A 15,678-nucleotide genomic window follows, 5' to 3' on the forward strand; every position below is an offset into this window, starting at 1 on the left:
TCCTATTTCTTGAGTTACACAGTTTTGTGATTATAGCTTCAATGCACTAATTACTTAAGGAGCTGAATATCTCAAGATTTTTCACTATTGTATTTACAAATCTCATAAATAGTGTGTCATTGATCTAAATATCCAAAGGAAAAAATAAAGAAAAACAAATTTAAAGTTGTGGAATATAACGAGTAAAATCTGATTTAAAAGAACATGACTTTTAAAACATAAATGAGTGCTGAAATGAAATGTGAAGTCCTGATACATTGAATCCATTCCCTGGCCCTAAAATCTTCATGAGGAACATTTGATGGAAATCTGCTATGGAGAAAATTAAATATTAAGAAATATACATTATTGGTGGATTCTCACAAGTTTGAACAGTTGGGATTTGATAAATGTCTTCCTTCTTACCAAACCCATATTCAGACAGTGTTGTGAGATGTAGCTCACAGGCAGCAAGACCAGAACTGAGCTCTCAGGAGAACTTGAGTCAGAATTGAGATTTCAGGGAAGCTCCTGTCTAAGGGTCAGGAGCATAACTCATCAGTAAGGAAATCGAATGTTATATTACAGTTCAAAGGGGTAGTCAGGTTAGTGGAAAATAAAAAGACTCTAAAAAGTCTCTTGGAAAAATATTATTTGAATACTCTATCTCTGACATAATAAAAACATGACTTAAGAATTAATATGTTCTATTAACTAAAAAACAAATTAGAATCCCAAACATATGCAATGATAGTAAAATACATTCACAATATTGAGACATGATTCAATATCTCATGATATTGTATTCAATATCTGTACTTATTCATCAAATCACAACTAAATAAGTATTAGACTTGGCCCTCAATTCATCCCTTTCTTTAGGATGCAGTTTTAACATGTCACAGCTTTCTCATGGCATTTTTCACCTCTGCGTTCCTCAGTGTGTAGATGAGTGGATTGAGAAAAGTCATTCCAATGGTATAAAATACTGCCACCATCTTGTTCATGGGGAATGTTTTTGGGGGGCATGTATATAGGAATATACAGGGACCAGAGAACAGGACCACTACAATAATGTGAGATGTGCAAGTGGACAGGGTTTTTTTCCTCCCTTCTGCACTGTGGTTTCTCAGTGAATGCAGGATGACATTGTGTGAGATCATCAAAATCATGAAGTTGCTAGAGCAAATTGCCCCACTGTTAGACACCAACAACAGATTAATCACATACATAGTCATGAAGGTGAATTTTAACAAGGGCTGCAGATCAAAGCAGTAATGGTGAATCAAATTGCATCCACAGAAGGGAAATCTCATGGCCAGGATAATCCAAGCAGTGGAATGCATAAAAGACCCTATCTAGGCAAGAATAATCAAGATGAGGCAGACCTGCCTCCTCATGATCTTTGGGTAATGCAAAGGCTTACAAGTGGTCACTAAAAATCAGTGGCCACAAGGATGAGGACAAAGATCTCCCATGCAGCCAAATAAGTAAAGTGCAAAGACCTGTGTCATGCACTCATTGTAGGATAGAACTTCCTTTGCAGAGAGAGCATCTACAATCAATCTAGGGACTGTAGAAGGGGGAAAGCAGAAATCAGCCAAGGACACATAAACAGGGAGAAGTACATGGGGCTACCAAGAGCCCAGCAGCACTTGTTGGTCACAATAACAAGCATTTTCCCACTACAGTTCCCATAAAGAAAATTAAGATTAAAAACATCATTTTCTGCCTCACAAGGTCCTGTGTCAATCCTAGCAATATGAACTCAGTCAGTGTTCTTTGCTTCATCATCTCATTTGATGTGGGGGCACCACAGATTAGAAACCCTCATTCTGATAAGGGGGAAAGAAGAGAATGTAAAATGGATACTAAATATGTACTTCAAATATAAATTCTCAGTCATGAACCAGAAACGTTCCAAGAGATTATCATTAACATTATTTTGGTGGGAAGAGTACTGGGGACTGAACTCAGGGGCACTCAACCACTGAGTCACAGTCCCAACCCTATTTTGTATTTTATTTAGAGACAGCATTTCACTGTGTTGCTTAGTGCCTGGCTGTTGCTGAGGCTGGCTTTGAATTCACAAATCTTCTGTCTCAGCCTCCAGAGTCACTGGGGTTACAGGAATTGGCCACCACTCTCAGCTTCATTTACATTTCACATTTTATTCTGAATAAAATTGAATTACCAGAATTTATTTAATGCATTTACAGTTGCCTATGAAAATAATGAAATATAAAACTAATAAAAAGCAATGGCTTCTTCAAGCAAAGTAAACATGACTATTGGATTTAGTATCTGAAGAGAATTATACAAGCTTAATGTGTTTCATTAGTTTTCACTAAGGACCTATCAATATTAGGATGGTACATTGGAAACCTAGAGAAGACTTACACATTGTACTTCAATAGCCTTTAACATTATGTGAACCTAGAGCTACCATTAAAATATATAGTATTTTGAGCACTCCAGTGATGATTGTTTAAATATTTGAGATTGCCTTCCTTAACCCATTTCTTCCTTTGTCCTATAAAAGGACAGCTATAAAAAGTTGAATTGGGCAACTTTGCAGGTGTCCTACAAAATACAGATTTTTATAGATGTCCTACAAGTATTATGATTGGGCATAACAGGTTAATAGAATCTAAGCACAGAACAGGTGTGAAGAGGGGAAGGAAAGAAAGAATGAACATTAAAAATTAGCAGGGTATGACAATTCAATCAGTCTTGTCCAGCAGCACTGAGCATTTTAACCTCTTGATTAATTTTTTTTCCTTAACAGTTACTTCTTGAATTTTCTAGTTCTTTTAAATTCTAATTTCAGCCTCTATTTTAAAATACTTTTTTCTTTTAAAATTATACTTGATTTTCAACATTAAATTTCCCCCACTTTTAATTTTTTTCTGAAGCCTTCAGGAAGTTGTCATAAGATATAAGCAGACACTGAGATCAATACGGAGAAAAATAGAGAGAACAGATGACATAAATTAACATATTCCTCTAAATTTCAAGTTTATGAGTGGCACTAGGGGTTTAGAAAATGATTTCTGGGTGCTTCATTCATAAGTTAAACTTTCAGTGGAATTCTTAGTAAGTATAATCCTGAGTATTCTATATCCTGACTTCAAATAAGAGAAGATAGATATGAAAGGCAAATTAATATTAATTTTCATTCATTCAATACTGGACACATTGATTTTTTTACTTTATACAATATATTTCAAAAAACAGCAGAGTCAAAAGCAAAAGATACATGCCAAAATGGTAAATATATATGTATACACATACATAGAAACATCTTTATATATATATCACATTTGACATGTAAATACATAATTTCTTCAAGTACAAATTGAACACAGTTCAGTCTTAAAAACCCCAGCACAATTTAACAGAGGGCAAAGATATTTTCCCAAAGAGATTTTTATTTTTATTAAAAAGATGAAACATTTGGACTGATGCTCAATTTCATTCAGTTTAATACATTCATATTAAAATTCCAGTTGGATATCTTTTGCACATATATCAGATCAATGAAGCAAAACTTTGATAATTGTCTTTTAAAAAAGGTATGGAGAAATGTGTAAGAAACCGTCAATTATACCTATTTTGGTGGGAGTTCAAGTGCTTGCAAGCTCTTAGAAAACGATCTCAAAGCCTGCAATCTCACAACTGCATACAGACCATGATCCAATGATTCCTTTCCCATAGACACAGCCACTTGGGCACAAAGAATCATTTTAGAGTTGGTAAACAAACCAAGAAAGTAGCAGTGAACAAAATCAGTACTACAACACTTTCAATGGTTGTTAAACAGAGGAAATAACTTCAAGAAACATCAAAATGTCAATGGAGAAATCAAGGATAATACTTTTATGCAAACACTATTAAGCACACATACACAATTGTTTCTAAAATACATTGTAAATTGTAATTCAAGATGTCAACACAGTAATCTCATAGAACAGTACAATTTTTGTTAACAGGAAAATATGCTTGCATACATACACATCCTTGTATAAGTGAATATTGTTTAAAAGACTATAAAAATATTTGTAGGGGGGACACTTCCTTCTCTGCATCCATTATGTGAGGAGGATCTATTTTTAAACTACTCACTTTGGTAGTATTTGAAAATACACTATAATCATGCCACTATAAATAATATTGGAAAAACCTTACCTGATTCCTCACAACTGTCTTCTGTTTTGTACAGGAGGAACGTGCTAATTGTAGACAGCACTGAGCTCCAGAAGCTTGAATACAATGGTGAGTCTGTATAGAGGTAGTCATGACACTCAGGGCTCTTTAGGTGCTTCATAAACCACCACACAGCCATTAACTGTAGGTTCACTTGCTTCATTGGATATTTTTGAAATATATTATTTATGGGATCTCTTTAGGCTACAGAGATGAAGGAAATATTTTTGACTTCTATGCATTAAGTAATTTAAAATATGTTCATCTATGTCTGTATATCTATTTTCCTTCCATGTTTGAACGAACAGATAGATTTAGATAGTAAGCATCCTAACACATTCGTATATCCCTGTGTATGTGTACCTGTGTATGTGAAAGTGTGTGTGTATGTGTAAGTGTGTGTGTGTAAGTGTGCATAAGTATGGTATACTTTGGAGTAAATTAGTATGATAGAATTAAAAGATTTTTATAGATACAAACAAACTGTTCCACACCATTCTATACATAGTTACTATTGAAGTAAAGGTATTCCTATATTGCACAGTACTCATGGAAACATTTAAAACATCAAAAATTTATTTCTATTTATATTGTACAACCAAATCTATCAAAAACCATACCTAGTAGTGCCTAGAAAATACTGTGCCTATTTTACTTTTTTTTTTCTAATTTTAGTTTATTGGTACTTCCTATTTATACATGACAAGAATCCATTTTGATAAAATTATACAAGCATAGGCTATATATTATTAACTAGGACACCATTTAGTGGGTGGGCACAATGAGGGAGTTTACTTAGGTAATTTCATATGTATACAGAGAAAACAATGTTAGATTTATTCTACTGTTTTCGGAATATCATGCTAAGTGAAATAAACCAATCCAAAAATACCACAAGTCAATTGTTTTCTTTTTTTTCTGATATGTGGAATGTAAACCACAATAAAGGGGAGTAGGGGAGAAGACAAGGTCAGTAGATTAGACAAAAGACAAAGAATGTAAGGAGGGGTAAGGAATAGAAAAGACAGTAGAATGAATCTAGCATAATTTCTTTAAGCCATGTTCTCCCTTTGGATTATAAAGTACTAGAAAAGACCCTAAAGTTCCTATCCTTCAACAAGGGCCTGCTTTGTTAGATACTGGCTGTTACATTAATCTGATTCATTTTCTACAAGTTTAAATACAAATAATACCAATTTTACCAATTTCAGCAAGATTATGCAAGGTTAGTATGTTCACTTGCCCAGTTTCCTGAGTAATTTAGAGGCTACTTATTCAAATGAGAATTTGAAAAATACTTCTAAGTCAATGCCTGATTATTCTGGAATCAGGATGTCTTCTGTCTCACCAACAAGTTGATGTTCTCACCACTTGCTAGAAGGTAAACTAAATTGCTCGAGATTCATTCAGTAGTTTCTGAAAACTGCCCGCACCCAGGATTTTCACTGTGACCTCCTTCAAACAAGACAGTATGGAATGGGGAATGCTTCAGAGGGGAAGGTGATCATGGTGCCTCACCAAGTGGGCAAGGTTCCCAGCAGGTGTGGGTCACACTGATAGCACACACCCACTGACGTGACATGAAGAAAATGAAACTTTACTTTTGATATTCCTCTTCACAAAAGCTCATAATTCCAGGCCTAAGGAATAGCAGGAAAGTAATTATTGAGAACTTTAGATCAAAATGTTTGACTTGCATTCTCAAAAATGTCAAAGTCATTGCAAACAAAAGAAGTATGAGAAAGTGTCCCTGTCGAGGTGTGTTAAAGAAAATATAATAGCTAAATCAATGTGTCATTCTGGATAGGATTCTGAATAGTAAAAGGAGAGGTTGGAAAAATAAGATTATCTGATTTAAGTGTGAATCTCTGTTAATGTTCATGTACTAAAGTTGATTCATCTGTTTTGAAAAAATGCTATCAATAAATTAGCAAAACCTAAACTGATTCTTCTCAATAGAAGAAATACAAATAGAAAACAAATACATGAAAAAATTGTTCACCATCTTTATCACTCAGGAAAATTCAAATCAAAACTACTTTGAGCTTTCACCTCACTCCAGTCAGAATGGCAGTCCTCAAGAATACAAACGCAAGGGTATGGTGGAAAAGGTACATTCATACATTGATTTGACTGCAAATTAGTAAAACCACTTCAAAATGCAGAATCATGACTCCTTTAAAGGTGGAATCACCATCAATTCAGCTTTCCCACTCCTTGTTGTTTATCTAAAAGAACTAAAATCAGCATCCTGTAGTGACACAGGCACACAAATGTTTATAGATGTGCAATCCACAATGACCGAGTTATGGAACCAGCCCAGGTGTCCATCAGAAGATGAATGGTAAAGAAAATGTGGTACGTATTCACAGTGAAGTTTTATTCAGTCAAAAAGAAGAATGAAATTATGTAATTGGGTGGTAAATGGATGGAAATGCAGAACATCATGATAAGTCAAATAGACCATAACCAGAGTCAAGAGTTGAATCTTTTCTCTCCAATGTGAAGGCTAAGGCACAATAAGAGGAAAGGTGGGGGAAGGATACCATGAAAATAGAAGGGGGATCAGAATAGAGGAAGGAGATATTGAAGCTTAGACAATTGCTACTTCCTCAACCAGATAAGGCAATTGCTGTTCTGCTCAGGTTTTTGATGTCATAGATTAGTTTTGCTGCTGGGGTCCAGTCCTAGCAGGAATCCGTGGGTTCCAAACAGGTAAACGGGGCGCAGGGAGACAGCATCCGGGATGGGGGGAGAATGAAAGACACAGACTCTAGTTCTGGTTCAATCACTCTCACTTTATTCTGGGAAAGGCTGGGTTTATATGCATTTTTCTTCAGGCTATAATGGCAGTCTTGTGGTTAATGAAATTAAAGAAGTTTTCCAAAGCATAGGCAGGAATTGTTCTGAACAAGGAACTGAAAGATTATGAGAAAACAGTAATCTTACAGATTATCTTTACCTAATCACAATTGTTTTAAGAATATCTAACTATGTCAATGAGCTAATACAATGTTTATTTCCTTAATATCTAAACTCTATGTGACCTAAGACTATTCTTATTATTCTCACGGTTAAAGTGATAGACAAGTAATCTCATGTGACCATCTCTACTAGGTCCATCTGGTTAATATCTAAATTGCTGAATTAAGGGTTACAGGAGGGCAGCAGTCACAGTGGTTATCATGTAACAACATTTATTTTAGGGGTGACCTATTCTTTGTAGGAAGGAAGAAATGTTGTGAAATCTTATTCTCTTACCTCACCACCACACATAAACAAGACCATCCTTTGAATTTAACTAGCCTTTTGGAGACAAAGGCAGATCTGTATCTATTTTCTCCAGAGGCTTACAGGGACTCACTGCAGTGTTGCAAAATTATTTTTAACTTTGTTAGTGGTAAAGACCCATTGTTTTTCAGATTGTAGGTAATATTTTCTGGAATTTTTGTTGTATTCCCCTCATCCCCTTAAGCAATCCGTTCAGACTGAAATGAGTAATATATTATCAGAAAAACACAGCAGAAAAAAAACACCATGCTCCAGAGCAAAACATCCGGCAATTCCCTTTAGGATGAGCCTTTGCAAACATGCTCCAGAGGATCTTTGTCAAGCACTGGATGGAATTCCGGACGCCCCCAGGATTTTGCCTCTTACAGAAACTTATATAAATGAAACCATAAATAGTGCACTCTTTTATGGAAAGTTGTTTTTAAATCAGCAAAATATTTTTTGCTATTCATTACAGGTATTGTGTATATCAGTGGTTCTCTCCGCTTTCTTCCTGAGGTGCATATCATTGTATGTATACCGGAATCGGTTCATTTTTTTCTATTGATAGACATTTGAGTCTCTTCATGTTCTTGCTCATTATTCACAAAGCTGCCTAAATTGTAAAGTGAAATTCTATAGTAATAAATATACTGTAGTTATTGGACAAAGAGCTAGGGATAGGATTGCTGGGATATGTTTTAAGTGCATATTTACTCACTTGATGATTAGTCAGACTTTATTGGAATCCAGGCCCAGTGGTGCACACCTGTAATCCCAGAAACTCAAAGGAGGCTGAGGCGGGAGCATGGCAAGTTCAATGCCAGCCATAGCAACTTGGTGAGGCCCTAAGCAACTCAGCATGACCCTGTCTCTAAATAAAATATAACTAAGGGCTGGAGGCATGTCTCAATGGTTGGGAGTGCCTAGGTTTGTTCCTCAATACAAAAAAAAAAAAAAAAAAAAAAACAGAAAAAGAACTGACCTCACTTGTCATCTTGTCATTATTCTCTTTCTTTTTCACAAAGGAAGGGCTCCTTAATTTTCTTCCCACAGAATAAATATATCCCATTTGCACTTGCTGTTTCATCTGCTTAAAACTCAACATCTACTTAGAACTCAACCCCTGAATATATAAGCAGTTTGTTATTGTTGGGAAAGGTTTCCTATCCTTAGAACTATAGATATTTGGAGTTAGATCAGAAGTTTGTATCTCTAAGGAGCTGTCTCATGCATATGAGACTGTTCAGCCTTCAACCAAGCCATCTTACATATATGGCACACATTGAGGTGGACCAGAAGAAACACAGACACAATTCACACTTCCATGTGACTTCTCCACTAGGAGCTAATCTCCTTCCAGGAGATTCTATTCTCACTCCAGTGAGAGTGACACACAATTTCAGTAGCACTTTTCTGGAAGGGAGAAGCAGCGATCCACCTGTTTAATACACCATCATTTACAGAGTTTAATATGAAGTACATTGATTATCTAATTTACACTAAACTACACTGTGCAGTATGACTATGAATTCGTGTTATAAATCACTATGAATCCTGAGTGATGGAATTAATGTACTATTCATTCATCACATTTGAGATGAAGACAGGAAGGAGGAGAAAAAGGAGCAGAAGGAGGGTTGAGGAGAAAGAGGAGGAAAAGTAGAAAAGGGAGGAAGAGGAAGAAGGAGGAGGAGCAGTAGGAGAAAGGAGAAGGAGAAGGAGGAGGAAGAGAAGGAGCAGGAAGAAAAATAATTCTTCCTCCATGTTAATTCAGGACATGTGCTTCCTTTGGGTAATTTACAACCATTTGGAGTTATATGTTAACTTCTGCTTTGAATTAAAAATCAAGGAATTCACTTAGTAGTGAATCTACTCCCCATTCCTTTTGATTGCCAATGTCCATGTACAGAATACGTTTCAGAACTATGTCATCCACTTTATTCAGTTGAGGATTATTGAACAAATTGTCCATGCTCCTCAGTGACCATTAGACAGAAACTGCTTGCATACAGGTAGTGTGTCATTGTAGCCCTTGGTCTTCACCCCTCAACTTTCTACTTCACATATATGCCCACAAGGTCACACACCTCTTTTCTGTCTCCATTATTTGAAAACTTGTTTTTCTAATTTCCTATCTTCCAACAGTGCTGTGAAAGAGTAAATGTGAACCTCAATTGAACAATATAAAAAAGGAGGCAGAAAAAAATGTTAGTGAACAACAACAACAAAAAGATGGTTCAGCATTGTAAATAACTTTATAAAATCCTTTTTTGATTCAAGTGAGTAAACAAAAATTTAAATGAATACTATTTTCATAAAAAATGTTGGCAAGGATATGGAGATATGGCTGACATAGATAAAAGGGAATCCTTTTATCACACTGGTAAGAATGTAAATTAATATGGAATTTTACAAATAGTTGGGGGTTTCTCAAAAATTTAAAACATAAATCTTTGTTAAATTTATTTTAAGTAATATATTTCAATGCAATTTGAATTAAATTGCATAGCACCCTGTATGCCATAACTATGCACAACTTGAATTGTTAATTTAAAGTAAAATTAAGGAACAAATAAAAATAGGTCCATTATATGATCTTGAAAGATGGTACTGTATATATATATCCAAAGACAATATAAATTGTACTTCTAAGAGATATCTGAACTCCATGTTTATTGCAACCCTATTCAAAATACTGAGAGGAGGAATAAACCTAATTGTATATCGGTGGATGAATGAATAAATAAAATATTGTGTACACACAATGGAGTATGAGCCAAGCCATTTGCACCAACATGGATGAATCTGCAGCACATTAAATGTAACAAGGGAGAGAGAGAAGGAGAAATGTTGCATGTTCTCACCTATATGTGGAAACAAACAAAAAAAGATTCAGTAAATTTTATTTTGTATTTTTATAATTATAACAAAATTAAATTCTATCATCATGTATAAAAAACAATAAAATTTAAAAAAATAATAAGTAAGTAATGCAAGAACAAAAGTTGTGAGTAGAACTGTAGTTATCAGCAGTTGGTTATAGTGTGTGTGTCAGGGGGTGTAGAGTGGGAAGCATTGGTCAAAAGAGAATCAAGTGATATATATGAGGCACAAGTTAAAGGCATCCATTGTCCAACATGGTGCCTGTAGTTACTAAGGGTGGGTTTTATTCTTGAAAAGAAAGTAGAAAGACAAATACTGCAAGTTTTCATCTACATGTGGAAATCCAGAGTTGAACTCAGAAGCAGTGCTGTAGCGTGGGAGTTACCAGGTGGAGAGGGGCAGGAGGACAGATTTGGGCATGTTTGTCAAAGGAGGATTAAGTTTCCTTTACATAGGAAGCATATGTTATGGACATCCATTGTGTAACAATAAGTAGTTTGTAACAATGTGTAATATTCTTGAAAATTACCTACAGTAGAATTTGTTTTCATAAAACAATTAAAAGTATCAGTTAATTATAACACATATTTTAATTAGATCAAATTAGTTATTCTAAATGTGTACCTATTTCAAACTCTATTTTACATAAGTATATAAAACTTTTATCAACTAAACAAAATTTATGTGCAAAATGTATAGGGTGTATGCCAGGCTGCCCAAAGTTTCCCTTCTTTTTTACTTAAGAAATACTGCCAGGTGTGGTAGACATGCCTGTAACCCCTGTGCCTTAAGAGACTGAGGCAGGAGGGTTACAAGTTCAAAGCCAGCCTCAGCAACTTAGGGAGGCCCTCAGTGACTTAGTGAGACCCTGTGTCAGGATAAAATATAAAAAGGGCTGGGGTATGGCTCAGTGGTTAAACACTCCTGGGTTCAATTTCTGGGACCAGAAGAAAAATTAAATACCAAGGAATTTAGTATTTTCTTAGGTTTATATTGTCACATTAACACCACACTTCACCATTTTTATATGCTACATTTCCATTGTAATATTAAATTATGTCCACTGAATAAAATAAAAATATGATTAGTAAATACATAGTGTTTATACCTGAAAATACCAACTTTCATTAATATATTTGAAAACTCTATTTTATGAAAAAAACAGCCACACTAAATTGTTTATTACCTTCCTTATGTGCACCATAGTTTTTAACTTTCATGACAAATGAATAAAATAGGGTTGATTTTAGTATACAGTTTACAAACAATGCTTTCAGCCCAGGATTTGGATTCATGCAGTCTAACTTCAGAGTTTGCAATTTTACATCATGTTCACCCATGGATCTTGAAGCTAGAATAAACACAGTCCCTGATCACCACATTGTCCACCTAGAGGTTCCTGCTTTTAGACAATTAGCAGCTATGTTTGAATTAATGGACACAGTAGGACAGAAGCATTGATCACATTGGCTTAGGAAACTTAGAGAACTGGTTTATAAACCTCTGGCATTGGTAGAGCAAGCTCAAAAACTTGTGCTTTCTCTGAACTTTAGAGTGTAGATGTCTAACTTCTCCACAGAAATATCAATTTTTATGTTACTTGTGTGAAACATAATTATAAAAAAAGCAATACTTGTTCTCTAAGTGAAAGGATAATTAAAATTCGGTTTCTGATTTAGGTGAAAGGACTGATCACTTTGAAAGTGTCCATTGAATGCATATGGTGTCCCAGAAATTTAAAATATGTTATCTTCCCTGTTTTACTTTTTCTTTTAAAATGGACAAAAAAAAATCATTCATATTTATGTAATATGGAACCACATAAACCTTTTAACCTTTTTTTCTCCTACAGAGTTACTTATTTTATAATCCTACTTTTAATTTTAATTCTATATTTTATCCACATTTTAGTTTTTTGGTTTCTTCTAATCCTTTGACCTTGATTTGTTCTTACAAAATTAAAATCATTATGAACCCTCTATGTAATGGGTATTGTATAAGTTTTTTTTTGTGATCTATAATAAAGGAATATATTAGAGAAGTTTATGTCCAAATCAGTTCATTTCCTGGGTCTATAAAGTATGTGAGTGTCTTTGTGAATGAGTTTACTTGAAAGTAACTTTTGACAGAAGGATATGGTTAATACTGGTAAAGATTTCCAATTCAGTTATGAGACACCATATTAAAAAACGAAGTGGAATTTAGTCACAGATACTAAAGGAAGGGTGCAATTTCCTACAGGGAAATCAATGTATATTTATAACGTTCATGATATAACTAAGACCTGTGCCTCTGAGGTACACCTGTTCATCTGTTCTTTTCCCCAATATGTGCATAAAAATTTCAATGGCAATTGTAATTCGTAAAGCTATTCAACCCCTTTAGTACAGAGAGGGAGAGAGAGAGAGAGAGAGAGAGAGAGAGAGAGAGAGAGAGAGAGAGAACAAATAAAAAGGAAAATAATATGAGAAAGTGACTTCTTTCAGCAAGTGGAGTCCCCCTGGCCCCACTATCTTGACACAAGTGCTCTATTCTCTCAGTGCCCATGGTAATTTCATTTAGTTTTTCAGTATAGTCAACTTTAAACAAAAGAGATCGGATCTTTTTTTAAAAAAATCACTTTCTACCTTTCTTCTTCTCAATTTGAGAAAATATGCTGGATCTCGGTTATATTTGTAGTTTTTGTGTTGTTTTGATTTTTTTTTTTTTTTTTTGAGGTATTAGGAATTGAAAGCAGGGGCACTTGACCACTGAAGCCCATCTGCCACCCTAATTTGTATTTATTGACAGGGTCTCTCTGAGTTTCTTAGCACTTCACATTTGCTGAAGCTGACTTTGAACTCACCATCCTCCCGCCTCTGCCACTGAAATTACAGGCATGCACCATCAATCCTGGCTATAGTTATAGATTTTATTTAGCTTCAACAATATCCATTGTTTTACCTTTTTTTTTTTTTTTTTTTTTTTTTTTTTTTTTTTTTTTTTTTTTTTGGTGCTGGAAATTGAACACAGGGCTTTGTGCATGGGAGTACTCTACCAGCTGAGCTTATCCTCAGTCCCATTGTTTTACTTTTATTTATACTTTTATTTAGAGTTCTGGTGCTCAAACTCCTGTACAGTAATCATGTAATGATACTCATCTCAAGACATTGTCATACTACATTTTAAAGATGACAAAAACAGTATTTTGATTTGTTTAACAAGCAAAAGTAAAAGAAATATACAGTTTAGAATAACTTTTATGAAATACAACACTAATTCAAACATGAAAATTCCGACCAAAAAACCAGTGACAAAATTAAATGTAAGTTCTTGATTCCATGAGTTATCTGCTTTGCCCTGTGTGTGTTCAAGACAGTCAACACGTTACTAAAAATGGGTGACAGAAGGAAATAAAAATCACAATGAACTGCGTGTGCTTTCTGTAAATTTATAAATTTCAACAGCTCTGATGGTATAGCTCTCTCTTGTCAGGAAATCACACTAGAGACTGACTTGACATTTACAGCTTATGCTCAGAATTGCAGAATGAATTTAGGAAATAAAGAGTTAGACTAATGATGTCAGGGACACTAATGGTCTGATGCCAGAGGAAAGGAAATGCAAAAGAAATAAGGTACTAGTTAGGGTAGTGTGTGCATAAATAGGCAGGTCTTGGAAACACAGGGGTCAGGGGAAAAAAGTGAAAGTGTAGAGAGAAGAGACATTTCCTCCTAACTACCTGCAAAGAGATGATGCTATAGAATTCATAATGACTATCATCTAGAAAAATTCAGAACCCGCAACTCAAATATAAGTACACTTTACTATAAAAATTATCACAAATGATCATGTTTTATGTCTATACTTAGTCAATCAAATCATAACAATAAATAAGAAACTGGACTCTCAATTCATCACTTGCTTTCTGATGCAGTTTTAACATGCCACAGCTTTCTCATGGCATTTTTAACATTTGCGTTCCTCAGAGTGTAGTTGAGTGGGTTGAGGAAGGGTGTTCCAATGGTATAAAACACCGACACCATGTTGTCCATGGGGAAGGTGGTTGGGGGGCGTGTATATATGAATATACAGGGGCCAAAGAACAAGCCCACTACAATGATGTGAGACGTGCAAGTAGATAGGGCCTTTTTCCTCCCCTCTGCACTGTGATTTCTCAGTGAATGCAGGATGACAATGTATAAGATCATCAAAATCATGAAGCTGCTTGAGCAAATTGCCCCACTGTTAGACAGCACCAGCAGGTTCATGACATAAATTTCCATGCAGGTGAGTTTCAATAAGGGCTACAGATCACAGAAATAATGGTCAATCAAATTGGGTCCACAGAAGGGCAATCTCAAGGCCAGGATAACCTGAGCAGTGGAATGCATAAAAGACCCTATCCAGGCAAAAATAATCAAGATGAGACAGACCTGCCTCGTCATGATCCTTGGGTAATGCAAAGGCTTACAAATGGCCACATAGCGATCAGCAGCCATGAGGATGAGGACAAAAATCTCCATGCATCCAAATAAGTGCAATGCAATGATCTGTGTCATGCACTCACTGTAGGATATGAGTTTCTTTGCAGAGAGAGCATCCACAATCAGTCTAGGGGCTGTGGTTGTTGAAAAGCAGAAATCAGAAAAGGAGAGATAAAACAGGAAGAAGTACATGGGGCTCCCAAGAGATTGACTGCTCTTGATGGTCACAATAATGAGCATATTCCCTGCTACAGTTCCCACATAAAAAATTAAGAAGATTAAAAACACCATTTTCTGCATCAGAGGATCCTGTGTCAATCCTAGCAATATGAACTCAGTCATGTTGTTCTTTTGGTGCATCATCTCACTTGATGTGGGTACATCACAGTTTGGAAACCCTCATTCTGCATTGGAGGAAAGAAGAAAACATAAAATAACTAAATTTGTAGTTCAAATATATATTCTCAGTCATGAATTTGTAACTTGCCAGTGGGTTATCATTAACAATCCTGTGAAATTTTCTGAATATAATTCATTTAATATAATTATATTAAATTAATTAAATTAATTAAATTAATTCTGAATAGAATTCATTTAATGCTTCACCAGATTGCATATGAAATGAATGAAACAGGGAAATAATGAAAAAGTAAGTGCTTCTTCAAGCAAAGTAAATATTGCTTTAGTGGATTTGGTATGAGCAGAATAACCCTCCAAGCTGAGTGTGTTTTCTCAGTCTGTAGCATAGAGTTGTGTCAGGGTCATGCATTGCAACAGAGAGAACACTTATGCTGGATTGGCTGCAATGGGCTTCAACTTTGCTGGACCCCAGTAGTGTAGTAGCATTCAAGCAATATTACACACTATTTTG

General features: G+C 35.1%; 2 protein-coding genes and 1 pseudogene across 3 annotated transcripts in view; 1 reads left to right on the forward strand and 2 right to left on the reverse strand.

Annotated features, from left to right (window-relative positions):
- Positions 1-15,678, forward strand: part of LOC306639797 (olfactory receptor 4C11-like) — a 337,410-nt pseudogene that overhangs the window by 58,284 nt on the left and 263,448 nt on the right. The window lies entirely within an intron of this gene.
- Positions 1-15,678, reverse strand: part of LOC306638485 (olfactory receptor 4S2-like) — a gene marked incomplete at both ends in the record, with an annotated part of 194,242 nt that overhangs the window by 9,320 nt on the left and 169,244 nt on the right.
- Positions 879-15,167, reverse strand: LOC306639185 (olfactory receptor 4C11-like; the record flags this gene model as incomplete). Its single annotated transcript, XM_079102587.1, has 2 exons — positions 879-1,242; positions 14,632-15,167. 2 exons carry the CDS (start codon positions 15,165-15,167, stop codon positions 879-881), a joined length of 900 nt encoding a protein of 299 aa, XP_078958713.1.

The sequence above is a fragment of the Sciurus vulgaris genome (genome assembly GCF_902686455.1).
Source record: "Sciurus vulgaris genome assembly, chromosome: 11".
In the NCBI taxonomy this organism is placed as follows: domain Eukaryota; kingdom Metazoa; phylum Chordata; class Mammalia; order Rodentia; family Sciuridae; genus Sciurus; species Sciurus vulgaris.